The sequence below is a fragment of the Carassius carassius genome, chromosome 6 (genome assembly GCF_963082965.1).
Source record: "Carassius carassius chromosome 6, fCarCar2.1, whole genome shotgun sequence".
Taxonomy (NCBI): Eukaryota; Metazoa; Chordata; class Actinopteri; order Cypriniformes; family Cyprinidae; genus Carassius; species Carassius carassius.
Genome location: NC_081760.1, coordinates 35,263,930 through 35,277,616, shown reverse-complemented (window position 1 = coordinate 35,277,616; position 13,687 = coordinate 35,263,930). Strand labels below are relative to the sequence as shown.

Below are 13,687 nucleotides of genomic sequence, written 5' to 3'. Positions count from 1 at the left end.
GTCAGTGACTGATTGCAATTGGATAAATAAATGAAAAAACAGGATGAAAAGGGAATAGAATGAGAAGAAATGAACAAAGAAAAAAGTCAGATGGAGAAGAGCAGGGCATCTAAAGCCAGAAATATACTTTACGCAAGTATGCAAACAGGAATCCATAAAATAGCTGAGCCTATTATTCAGATAGCTTATAATGAACTTGTCAATCCTTTAACTAACCTAAAATAACTGAGAAAACTGACTGTAGAACATATTTTTTTGCAAATGGCCCCAATGTGCTCTGAAACATTTTGAAACGCAGCTAGAAATATCTGCGTACTTGCGTAGGGTATGTTTCAGGCCTAATGGTCAAAAATCGTGGGTTTATATTAAAAAATTGATGAGTTATTTTCAGCGCAGCGGTAATGGGACGTTTTCAAGGGCTCTGGTGGGTCTGGTGCTTGAGCGGACACTTACAGGGTGAGGCCGGAGAGCAGCCTCCGCTCTCGGGGTGTGTGTGGCTGGGTTTGTGCTCGGGCAGGGGGAGGGGCATCGGCACCGGCCGCGCTACCGGAGGAGGAGGAGGCAGTAAGAAGGAGCTGGGCAATTTGTTCTGACCGCTCCCGTTAGGCTGCAGATACACACACACATACAGATGGTGAGGGGGTGAAAGAGGCACACGCACACACACACACACACTCACACAGATACAGAAATGTGGAGGAGTGCAATCACAAAGGGTGAGATTGGAATGTTACAAATGCACAGACACATTCAAAAATTAATAAACACATACACAGTTAGTAAAGTGTCATGAAACATGCCCTTTTAGTTCAGATCAGTTTTGAAAAACGCAAAAACAATGGGAAAAGCAAACCAGACATTTTGCTAAACTCGCTATAAAATTTCTGATTTCAGTCTCCACAGTTAATCGTGTTACTGCATTTTCTTGAAACAAGGCAGACATTGCAATTCTCTCCAACATACATGAGGTTAATATTACATCTTTTTTTTTATGTGTAATATTTTTATCTTTTTTTTATAATTTAACTTTTCAGATCATTTTCATCACAACCATATGATGAATCCTTGATTTTAAACCCAGATGAAGAAAAATATAACAAGAAATCATTGTAGACACTACCACATCTGTTTAAAATAAGTGCTTCAGTGTTTCATGACACTTTGTATAACAAATGAGGTGGTGAAACTGAAATCAAAACAAGATAAATGGAGACTGTCAAGTGTTAGATAATGAAGAGAAAGAGAAAGGAAGAGAGGAGAAAGAGAGGGACTTTAGCAGAGATGTGTGTCAGTGAGTGTGTGTGTGTGTGTGTGTGTGTGTGTGTGTGTGTGTGTCCACACTGGTGCTGTGTTAATCATGATATTGTGTGTGTGTTACCTGTGCCCCTGGCTGCCCGGAGCCGTCAGCACAGACGAACTGGACGAACTCTTTGAGCGGGTCCTGATGGTGGTGATAGCGGATGGTGGGGTGGGTGAAGTATGGACTGGACTGCTGGATGATGGAAGGAGCAGGGAAATGAAGGGCAGAGGCTGAGGCACGCGGACTCCCTGAGAAAGACAGAAAGAAAGTGAGCAAAGTGTGTAAGAGACACTGTATTGTACTATTGTACTGGATATTAGCATTCGTGTGTGTGCTCATATAAACCTAAATTCTTCAATTTCTCCCATTTGTGAGTGTGACCCTGGAGCACAAAACCAGTCTTAAGTCACTGGGGTATATTAGTAGCAATAGCCAAAAAAACATTGTGGGCCCTATCATACACCCGCCGCAATACGATGCAAGGCGCAGCGCAAGTGTGATTGCTAGTTTCAGTCCAGCGCCGTTCGCATTTTCCCGTCCAGCACCACATCATTTAATTAGCAAATGCATTCGAGCTCATTTTTGCGCCCATGGGCGTTCCGGTCTAAAAAAGAGGTGTGTTCAAGCGCATTGCTATTTACGTACACGCTGCGTTACAAAGGATTGCAATGCATAAGATTTTTTTGTAGACTATATATATACACTCACCTAAAGGATTATTAGGAGCACCTGTTCAATTTTTCATTAATGCAATTATCTAATCAACCAATCACATGACAGTTGCTTCAATGCATTTAGGGGTATTTCACAATATGCTCAGTTACTGGGATTTTCACGCACAACCATTTACTAGGGTTTACAAAGAATGGTGTGAAAAGGGAAAAACATCCAGTATGTGGCAGTCCTGTGGACGAAAATGCCTTGTTGATGCTAGAGGTCAGAGGAGAATGGGCCGACTAATTCAAGCTGATAGAAGAGCAACTTTGACTGAAATAACCACTCGTTACAACCGAGGTATGCAGCAAAGCATTTGTGGAGCCACAACACGCACAACCTTGAGGAGGATGGGCAGAAGACCCCACCGGGTACCACTCATCTCCACTACAAATAAGAAAAAGAGGCTACAATTTGCACGAGCTCACCAAAATTGGACAGTTGAAGACTGGAAAAATGTTGCCTGGTCTGATGAGTCTGGATTTCTGTTGAGACATTCAGATGGTAGAGTCAGAATTTGGCATAAACAGAATGAGAACATGGATCCATCATGCCTTGTTACCACTGTGCAGGCTGGTGGTGCTGGTGTAATGGTGTGGGGGATGTTTTCTTGGCACACTTTAGGCCCCTTAGTGCCAATTGGGCATCATTTAAATGCCACGGCCAGCCTGAGCATTGTTTCTGACCATGTCCATCCCTTTATGACCACCATGTACCCATCCTCTGATGGCTACTTCCAGCAGGATAATGCACCATGTCACAAAGCTCGAATCATTTCAAACTGGTTTCTTGAACATGACAATCAGTTCACTGTACTAAAAGTGCCCCCACAGTCACCAGATCTTTACCCAATAGAGCATCTTTGGGATGTGGTGGAACGGGAGCTTCGTGTCCTGGATGTGCATCCCACAAATCTCCATCAACTGCAAGATGCTATCCTATCAATATGGGCCAATATTTCTAAAGAATGCTTTCAGCACATTGTTGAATCAATGCCACGTAGAATTAAGGCAGTTCTGAAGGCATATATATATATATATATATATATATATATATGCCTAAATGTCATAATGGATAGTCATTGCATGTATCAGAATTAAGCTATCTATTTGCTCCCACACGAGCAGCTCTGTTTCATCTCGGAGACGCGTTCTGTCTTTGCGCTTGCCAAATTCAGCCGTGTAAATAGCAAATCCGTCATGGCAAAAGCACAACTGGCTCTTAAAGGGAATGGAAGATGAGACTCTGATTGGTTTATTGCACGTTACGCCCAAAAAACACCCATTACTCATTAAGAGAATAGGGACAACCCATTTAGACCATGCACCAGGGCACGGCAACTGTTTTTCCGTCGTGAAAATAGCAAAAGTGGATTTGGAAACACCCTGAGTGCACCTGTGCTGTGCACTTTACACTTTGCGTTTAGATCATTAAAATAGGGCCCTGTATGGGTCAAAATTATCGATTTTTCTTTTACGCCAAAAATCACTAGTATATTAAGTAAAGATAATGCTCCATGAAGATATTTTGTAAATTTCCTACCGTAAATATATCAAAACGTAATTTTTGTTTAGTAATATGCATTGCTAAAAATTCTTTTGGACAACTTTAATGGCGATTTTCTCAGTATTACAATTTTTTTGCACTTTCAGATTCCAGAATTTCAACTAGTTGTATCTCGGACAAATATTGTCCGATCCTAATAAACTTATGTTTTTAAGGTTTTAGGTTCCAGGGTCACATTTTAATAATGTCATAACCTTAATGGAATAGCATAACATTTTGACATTATTTATTTATTTTACATTTATTCATCCTCATTTACCATATAATGAATATAAATGGGGGCTCCAAAAAGGACAAAAAAATGCCAGAGAAGAAATCCATACAACTCATGTGCTTCATGTTAAGTCTTCTGAATTTACAAAATAGCTTTGTGTGAGGAACTTTTTAAAGAAAACCACTATAAAGTCAAAAAGTCTAGGGTAAGTAGGATTTTTTTTAATGTTTTTGAAAGAAGTCTCTTATGCTCACCAATGCTTCATTCATTTATTCAAAAATACAGTAAAAACAGTTATATTTTGAAGTATTATTCCAATTTAAAATAACTGTATTCTATTTGAATATATTCTAAAATGAGATTTATTTATAGTATTATTCACCTCTACTGTATGGGAAAAAGCAGCTTGGACATTCTGCGTAACATCTCTTTTTTTAAGCCACATAAGTCAGACTTGGAACGACGTGAGGATATATGAGGACACAATTTTCATTTTTAGCTGAACTGTTTCTTTTAATGCCATTTCCATCATCCTCTTTTTCCTCTTATCTATCTCATCCTGTCCCTCTTTTTTGTCTATATCCAACTCCCTCTTTTTCTTCAGTCTTCTTAATCTCATTAGGTACTGGTCAGGAGCCAGGCACTATGGGGTGCCAACACACACACACACACACACACACACACACAGAAACAAACGCACTCATAAACACCCTTAACACACAAACAAAAATGGTATCTTCTCAATCTCCACAAGAGTTATTCATCACTCAAGAAAGCAAACCACAGTATCACTCTCACAACAGCAGCCAACATCCATCCATAACTCACACAAACGTATTAGAAACGGCAGCGAGACTGTCTTTCTCATGTGCATGCAGTCTGCCCTCATCTCCCGGCTTAACACAAACCTTGCTTTTACCACTGTCTCGACTCTACATAAATAATCTAACCAGAAGCGTCTGCCGAAGAAAAACCTCCATAGTCACACGCACGTATAATCCATTTAAAGCCGCTGCTCTCTGTCCCGCTGACCTTTACTTGATTAGGGCTCGCCAGCTACAGCCGGACCCGAACGGATAGCAATTCTGTGCTTTTCCCAGGGCCATCGGATGGGATTAAACATCTGGGACGTCAGGGAGAATACGGGAGGGAGCTCTGAATCGCTCTCCTTTGGGTGGGAATGGAGACGTTTGGAGCGGCCTGAGACTGCGGTCTTAATGCCTCTGAATATCATCGTTTTACTGACTGGATTTCCATGGCGCTTTGAGTGTGCCTGCCAAGAAGAGCCCGATAAGAACACCCCCAATCATCATCCCCCACATACACATGCTCTCCTTCACATTTTGTCCTGTGCCAATATGACTGACAACATGTCTGTATAACAAGCAACATGCTCGCTGGCTAATTTTGAAAAAGGAGAGAGCAAAACGTACAGTTTTTATATGATTCTCTTCTTGGTCACGCATCTGTTACACATTAGGAAGCTTTCTAAACATTCCCTCATGGCTTCCCCCGTTTGTGTCTCCGTCCCTCTCCTTCTCTTTTCTTCAACCAAATATAGGCTTATTCACAAGGATGTTAAAATGAGAATGTTTGAAATGAGAACAAAATGAGCAAATCCACTCTCTGAGATTCAGATTGAGAGCTCTGCACACTGTTGTTTAATTGATAATGAGTACGGTTCATCACAAAGAGTAGAATAAGTGTCCTGAGAATGGAGGAAAATATTTTTAGTAGGGATCTTGTTGAAATTTGAGAACTTTGATTTATCATTTATTCTTTTTAAGAATTCTATACAGTACATTTTTGTGGATTAATAGATTTTTTTAATGATTAAGATTGACTAAAAAGAACCGACTCAAAAAATTTATTTGTTTGGGAACTGGACTATACTGGCTACACAGATTTCCACAGCAAATTCAGCTAAACAGTGGTGCGAGAAACACTGTTAGAGTATTTTAGTATGGTTATCATCCACACCGCACATTCAACAACTGTTATAAAGAGAACCAAAATCGATCCTATAAACCAAGCAAGAATTTTAAACTCCACTGTATGTGCACAGGATTTCACAGAACATCTTTACTATGACATCTACAAGCAATGACGCATAAGTTGATTCAAATGAAAAAAAAAAAAAAAAATGTAGGTCACACATTTGAAGAAAACATCCAGAAAAACACACTTGAGAAATGAAGGTAAAAGCTGTGGATGAGATGATGATGAGAGAAGAGAGGAAAAGATGGAGAGCAAGAGGGAACGTGGATGGATGGTGCCGTTCATGAACTATGGCAGCTCCTTACTTTCTCTGTCTCTCTGCCCAGCCAATCAGAGGCCTCCATTAATAACTCACCACTGTTTAGAGCCAATCAAATGCCACTGAGGGCAATTTTGGACTAGTGTGCCATAATGGGACTTTTGGACCAATCAGAAGCCTGCAATCTAATACTTTAAATCCCTCCTTTCCACCTCCATTCTGTCTCTCTCTCTCTCCCTGCTGGAGTGTGTCTGTCTCACCTGGTCTCACGCCTGCCAGCATGGGCAGTGGGTGGTGTGTGAAGGCCATTCGGGGGGACCTCGTCTGTGCTGACAGGGCGCTGAAATCGAATTTCCCCGCTGGCTTCTTTAGAGACCCAGGAGAGGACAGCCCTGCCAGAAACCACACGTCAACAACAACAACAGCTACACCAATCAAACACTCGCTAGCTCAACTGACTCAACTACTCCTCAAATGATCACTGTTGGTTTTTTGAAGGGATACCATATATACACTGGTCATTTTTGCTAGTATTTTAACAACAGAAAATGTATATATTTTTATAAAGTTTATATTTTTATATTTGGTATTATTTGGATAATCTAGTGAATTAATAGATACTTCATATTTGATTATGAGCTCTATTTCTATGGAACATGATCAACAAGTTCTAATATTTTTTAGATAAACATATTAATATAAAACATTTTAATAAATATAATCGCTATAATTGTAACTTTGTTATTTTAATAACTTTGGTAATGTCTACTTTTGAACAATCTCAACAATAAAACAAAAAATACTTCATCATATTAGATTATTTTACCTATTTATTTGGAACTTGATTGACAGGTTCTAATATTTACAATTCTGAAAGGGATACATATTAATATAATTAATATTTTTCTCATAAAAAAAATGTTTAAGCAAAAACAGATTCACATTACAAAACTCTTCAATTAAAAGACAGAAAACGGTGTAATTAATATTGTAAAACTGATAGTTCTGACTCTAAAATCTGATTGGATGAGCCACACTGCGAAATATCCGATATTCACACACCTGTGAACAAGTTGCGACATTGCTTGCCAAGCATAAGCAACTAAACTCAGTTTCACAACTTCTTAAATAAACAAGTTATTCCTCGTCTTGACTTGTTTAGGTCACATTCTACTTTGTATTCTTTGCCGTCCTTAATGTGTAAATAACAAAGCAGTGTCCACAAATAGCCATGCAAATATAGCCTGTAGCTGTGTAAACATTGACACATTTCTACCATCAAATAATGTGTATAGCATCATACCACCCAGCCGTAGTCTTTAACTATTAAATTAGCAACACCTCAACTAGTTCAATCCATCACCAGAAAGATGAAAGAGAGATGAAAATAAAATGAAAAGGTGAGAAATTGCAGGAGAAAGTGATAACAGAGCATGGATGGCTCGTAATGGGAAGATAACCAAAACACACACACACACAGTCCTCCTGGCACCCATTGCTCAGTATTACTCATACACACACACACACACACACTTAAACTTCATTTCAGTTTGATGCTATTTTTTACACTCTGCATTACAAGGCATTAAATCCCATTTCAGCTTAATTCCCCTTTCTCAGTTCACTTTCGAGTCCCTTTTCTTCTCGCATGTGTGTATGCGTGTGTGTGCCAGAGAGAACACCCGTTTGTGTGGGAGTGTGCAAATGCATGTGAAACTGTTAAGTCTATATATGTATATTTATCACAAAACGTGTACACGTGCACTCAACACATCTCGCCTCCTGGTTCTTTTGAAATGTACTTTGATGTACTATAAAAATAATACATTCAAAGATTCTCAGAACAAAACATTTACGAAAACTTTTATGAATGCCAGCTAGTTTATTTGTACGACCAATTTTCAGTTTTAAGCTTAATTTGCACAGACATCTGGGACCCTCTGACAACATCCCGCATGTTTGAAATTAAAAGTTCACTGAGACTCCCATTCAAAAGTTGTTTTATGGTCAGTAAGATTTATGAAAGAAGTATTTTATGCTTACCACGGCTGATTCTTTTCCCTCAAAAATACAGTAAAAACAGTAATATTGTGAAATAATATTACAATTTAACAGAATTAGTTTTCTATTTTAATAAATTGTAAAATGTCATTTATTTCTTTGATGCAAAGCTGAATTTCCAGCATCATTACTCCAGTCTTCGGTGTCAATTTAATGCATCCTTGCTAAATAAAAGTATTACTATCTGTAAAAAAAAAAAAACATGGTGTAAGGGTCAGAGAGGCCGAAAAATGATTGTGTGAAACTAAATAATATTTCTGCTGCTGGAAACCTTTGCTAATTGGACATAATGGGAAAAACTAAACTGCTTAAAAAGCATTTTTCTTTTCTTTAAAAGGTTTGAAATGAAAAGCATTGCTTTCTGATTATGACATTCACACACAAACGCGGAGCAGATGTCTCCCACTATACTGTGGATACACTGAAGCGCCATCTGGGACCAGAACACAGACTGAGAGTGTGTGTACGTGTAAGTGTGTGTGTACGTGTGTGTGTACGTGTGTGTGTACGTGTGTGTGTGTGTGTGTGTGTGTGTGTGTGTGTGTGTGTGTGTGTTTGGCTAATGCGTGGACAGAAGGTGCACCTGTGTTGTGCAAATTCTCAGTGATTGTTTTTGTGTATGTTGCTCCGACTTTGACTGTCCCATCTGGGTTCTTCCAACACTACTAGCTGATTGTGACCACAGTGATCATTTCGTTTAACCTTGTGTACATGTGTAAGGGTGTGTAGTATGTATTCTAACCATGGTAAGGAAACTGCACACCATCATTCTCATGTTTTATCTTCCTCTCTTGAATACTCGTCAAATGGTGCTGCACTGCAACTGGAGAAGGGAATTATTAACACGAGAGGAGAGAGGAAGAAGGGGGAAAACATTGTGTTGAGATCATGAACATAATGCAATTGATCCCTTTTTCACCGATATGGTACCAATACCCGATCTTTCCCCATATAGCCTATATCGGGTCAGTGGAAATATAGGTCGGTTCTCAAAGGTTCTCTGCTACTGCCGAGTCCAGACTCTGGTATCAGCACCATTTCAGTGTAAAAGGCATATTCATATGTACACGTGATGCTCACCTGCATCGACATCATTCGGCCAGCCGCTGGACTGGGAGCTGGTGCCAGCCGGAGAACGACTGTAGAAGACATCATCGACAGGACTCTCCATCTCACTGTCATCTATAGACTTACGCTTATTAGAGCTACAGAGAGAGAGAGAGAGACCATGAGAGAGGTTAATCAATATCCCTGTGACTGATTCCTGTAGACAGTGAGTAACACAGAAAAAGTGCAGATACAGAGGACTGTGTCAGACTTAGTACCTCCGAGGAAGACTGGCGTACAGCTCCACCTCAGACCTACAGAGCAAGAAGAACCACAGGCAAAGGAGAAACAGAAGAAAGGACAAAAAGGAGAGCAAAACTGATCACATTTCTACTGAAGAGAGACTGAAATAGACACAAAAAGGAGGAATATGCCTTTATGTGTGTAACCTTGTGGATGGAGGAGAGGCAAGTGAACGTCGGCCAATTGCTACTTGGTTGATATTGTAGTAACCGGGACTTTCCAGATCCGCAAGAGAGAAATTAGGACCTGATGCTGTTGCAACAGGGGCTGCAGAAGAGAGGAACGTGTTGGGAGTTTGAACTTTCCAAATGTAAAATCTAAAAACTTAAATATCAAATAGAGCGGGTGAAGTTACTAATGAATCTATGCTAAATGAATGTTAGATGTAATTTACTACTTCCCATCAATTCCAAATCTGGGTATTACAACTTGTTTAAGGACGGCATCATTTTTTTCAGGGTTATTATCATTAACTAAAACTAAAACCATTAAAAACATCTTTGTTACTTGAAAAAACGTTAAAATAAAATACATAAAAAACTATTTAGTTTCAGCATTCCTCATTTTCTTTTATAAAACTAAAATAATGTCAATTAAAACTGAAATAAAAATTTATGAAACCTGCACATTTAATACAAAAATAATAATAAAAATGACAAACGCACACAAAAAAATCTTAAAATGAAAACATAATATATATATATATATAACATTTTTAATAATAATAGTATAATAATGACACTAAAACTACACTTTTTTTCTCAGGATTAGTGGTGTTTTCTTGTCTTTTTAATAAAAATACCTTTACACCAAATTGTAAAGATACAGTAACCTAACAAATCAGAATATCAAATTAGCAAATTGAGTCAGACATAATAACTTCAGTGAGAGGGTCTGTTTACCAAACTGTTCCACCGATACATTAATAAAAATTCAACAATAAGAGATTCGTTCATGAATTTGTTCATTTACGAAAACACTGGTGTGTTAGATCACTTACTCTGAGACACTCGTACCAGCTCGGCTACGTTCCAAACCCCTGAAGTCACAAAGCAGTCCTGAAAACTCAGATGTCCTGCAGAGACAACACAAATTCACATTCCTTTACTCAACATATTCCTCACCCATCTGGAACCTGGTCTCTGTGGTAAGAGACAGACATTAATAACTCTAGTCTAACACTCCTGCTTGTGTGATACTGCTGTACTAAAGTGTGGGGTAAATAAAAGAAAACTTTTATTCATGAAGTATGCATTAAATTGTTCAAAAATGACGGTAAAGTTAATTAGAATATTACAAAAGATGTCTATTTAAAATAAATGCTGTTCTTTTGAATGTTCAAATCAGCATTTAAGACTGATTTCTGAAGGATCATCTGACACTGAAGACTGGAGGAATAATGGTAAAAATAGGGTTTTAAATGGTATAACAGTGTGTAAGTCTCACCGTTTGGTGGGGGTTTGATGTCCACTTCTCCTTGTTGATTGGAATTGTCTGATTGCCCAGATTCTGCATTGAGAAACAGAGAAAAGATGCATATAAATGGCAGAAAATGGCTCATATTCAATTAATACTGTTCGAATTGGATTGTTCAGTGATGTTTAAGCACTTAGATACTACAATATTGCAAGCAGACATTATTGAGCCGTGTGAACACGAGAGAGAAAAAATGAGAAACGAGTGTCTAAGTACACATGCATGAAAGTGTCTGTTATCAGCACAGTTTATGGCAGGCTGCGTGTGCATGTGTGTTGTGGAGGTGTTTATCGGGCAGTTGTAGGTGATAAGGGAACACACTGGCTCATGCCAGCATGATTTGATAGAGTGTGTAGAGATTAGGACAAATAGACTCGCACAAACAAAAGAACAGCAGTCTAAACGGAGGAGAAAGAGCAAGATGGTTTCTTTTTCTCTACATTTAGCGTGTTGTCTCCATCTCTCGCCTTCTCTTTCTCTTTTTCTGGAGTCCTGGCAGCCATTTTAGTCTTTGGCAGCCATCTTATTATTGGCGGTGCACACACATTCCTGCTAGCTGACGACATACATAGACACACAGGATAAACATAGGCCGAAACCCATGAACAAGGCTGAAAAATGTGTACAGTAGGTTGTGTTTCTCATGACATACAGCATCCCTAGTCCTGTTTGAGCTCACCGACGCTCGGACTGAGAGCAAAAGAGCCGTCCACAATTCATTCAGCCTTAATGAGAGCTGGAGATTCCCGGCTAACATCTGAGTTCGCTACAAATTCGAAAGAAGCCCAGGTTGATGTTACATAAGCAAATCTCAAAGGCATCAGGTTTTTGTCATTTTGAAGCTTGGCTGCAACTGTCACACTTTTTTTGATCAATATAGAGAAAAGAGCGGCTGGGATGTTCTTCAAAATTTGTCTTTTTGTGTTCTGTGAAGGCAAGAAATTCAAACATGTTTGTAATGACTAAAAGATGAGCAAATAATGACAGAACTTGTGAATTTTGTGATCTTTTGATAAAGTACCATACGTTCCACACAGACTGATGCAGACTGTAAACACTGCAACAACACACAAATGACCAAAAACTGTCATCGCTGACAGTCCTGACCCTCCTTAGGTGCTCTATAGGTGAGAAAAGACACAACCAAAAACCTCGTTTTTAAACTACATATAACTACTACTTCTGTTCGGTCATTAAAACCCCAATCTAACTTTATTATTACAATTACTAATATTTTTTTCTGTTAGGATATATTTTCAAATGTCATTCATTCCAGTGATCAAAGCTGCATTTTCAGCATCATTACTCCAGTCTTCAGTGTCCCATGATCCTTCAGAAACTGATTTGCTGCTCAAGAAACATTTCTATTATTATCGATGTTGAAATCAATGACACGCGTTTTTTTCAGGAATCGCTAATGAATAGAAAGTTTAAAAGAACAGCATTTATTTGGAATAGAAATCTTTTGCAACATTATAAATGTTGTTACTGTCACTTTTGATCAATCTAATGTCAAAGCATCCATGTCATCTCTTTGATTTTCTAATTTTCTTCTCTCTTCTTTCTTCTTCTAATTAAATTCTTAACACAATTGTATTTATCGACAGTCTTTCCATCCGCTGCGGCTGTCAAATGAAGTTTGTTGTACGCTGCATCAAGTTTAATGGTTATGAGTGTCCACACATGTCCTTTTTATTATAATTTATAATAATGTCAGGAGGTACGTGTATATATCTCTCTGTGTCTTTTAAACATGTCTCTCTCTCTCTCTCTCTCTGACCCAAACAGATGTTAAACCCCATACAGCCTTTTTCTTCGCCCCCTACCTTCGTCCCAGTTTATCAGCATGCAGTTGGGTTTCGCTTAAGAGGTTTAGCATTATGTTGCTAAACATTCTGACCTTTTTTTAATCCATAATGCTCTTAAAGTGTTCCAAAGCGTCCTAATCCCCTCCGCGGTTCTCCGCACTCGTTTATCAGCCAATACTTATCATTCTCCGGCTTTCTTTTGGCTCTAATTATTTATTTCTCATCCTGAGCTCAGTGTCACGATGAGAACTATCTCATAGCTCGAGGACATCCATATATGTGCGGTAGTGGGCTGTTCGACTGGGAGAGCGGTGGATTACAGATGCTCGGGAGAAACATCTGTCTGCACTTACACATGAAGAGCTTTGGGGAGCAGCTCAGCAAACGTAAACTCATTCGTGAGGTTTTTTCATTAAAAGCAAGCTGTTTTTCAATGTGCATTTGTGTGTACATTTTTCAATGTATGCATGTTAGTCTGTGTATGAAGGAGCAGGTGTGTGAGAGTGATTTCGGCACAAACTGTCACCCATCTGTGTGCCCGTCTGCAGCCAGAGTGTGCCAACACACACACACACACACACACACATAGAGAATAAATGGAGAAAGAGACATACACGCATGAAGAGAGACGAGAAAAGAGCAGAAAAATAAAGATGCATCTTTCACACATAAATCCAATATTCTCCATCCATGTGTTGACATAAATAGCTTTAATACACATTCACACCAGAGCACAACACCCTGGCTAAAGTCGACATGTGATTTGGGCTCTTTACAAGCTTTTGATTAGATGGGCGCATCAGGTTTTATGGGAACCCCAGGAGGACCCTCGTCCACAAAGAGAGAATGAGAGAAGGATGGACAGAAAGAAAGAGAAAGAGGAATGATAATCACACTGTGCACCTCAAATCCCTACAGATGTGAAAATAATCACCTAAAGA

General features: G+C 39.0%; 1 protein-coding gene across 14 annotated transcripts in view; it reads right to left on the bottom strand.

Moving 5' to 3' along the window:
• LOC132142738 (nuclear factor 1 X-type-like) overlaps positions 1 to 13,687 on the bottom strand; it is a 112,157-nt gene that overhangs the window by 5,676 nt on the left and 92,794 nt on the right. For 6 of the 14 annotated variants that reach the window (XM_059552834.1, XM_059552835.1, XM_059552838.1 and 3 more), the window contains 9 exons: positions 10,909 to 10,971; positions 10,463 to 10,537; positions 9,609 to 9,729; positions 9,438 to 9,473; positions 9,193 to 9,317; positions 8,855 to 8,935; positions 6,312 to 6,443; positions 1,379 to 1,548; positions 454 to 607 (listed from right to left, as the gene is read on the bottom strand). In XM_059552834.1, coding sequence (XP_059408817.1) covers positions 454 to 607; positions 1,379 to 1,548; positions 6,312 to 6,443; positions 8,855 to 8,935; positions 9,193 to 9,317; positions 9,438 to 9,473; positions 9,609 to 9,729; positions 10,463 to 10,537; positions 10,909 to 10,971 — 957 coding nt within the window. Of the gene's footprint in view, positions 1 to 453; positions 608 to 983; positions 1,214 to 1,378; positions 1,549 to 6,311; positions 6,444 to 8,854; positions 8,936 to 9,192; positions 9,318 to 9,437; positions 9,474 to 9,608; positions 9,730 to 10,462; positions 10,538 to 10,908; positions 10,972 to 13,687 lie in introns of those variants that run through there. The other 8 variants (XM_059552836.1, XM_059552837.1, XM_059552843.1 and 5 more) reach the window with 6 other exon arrangements.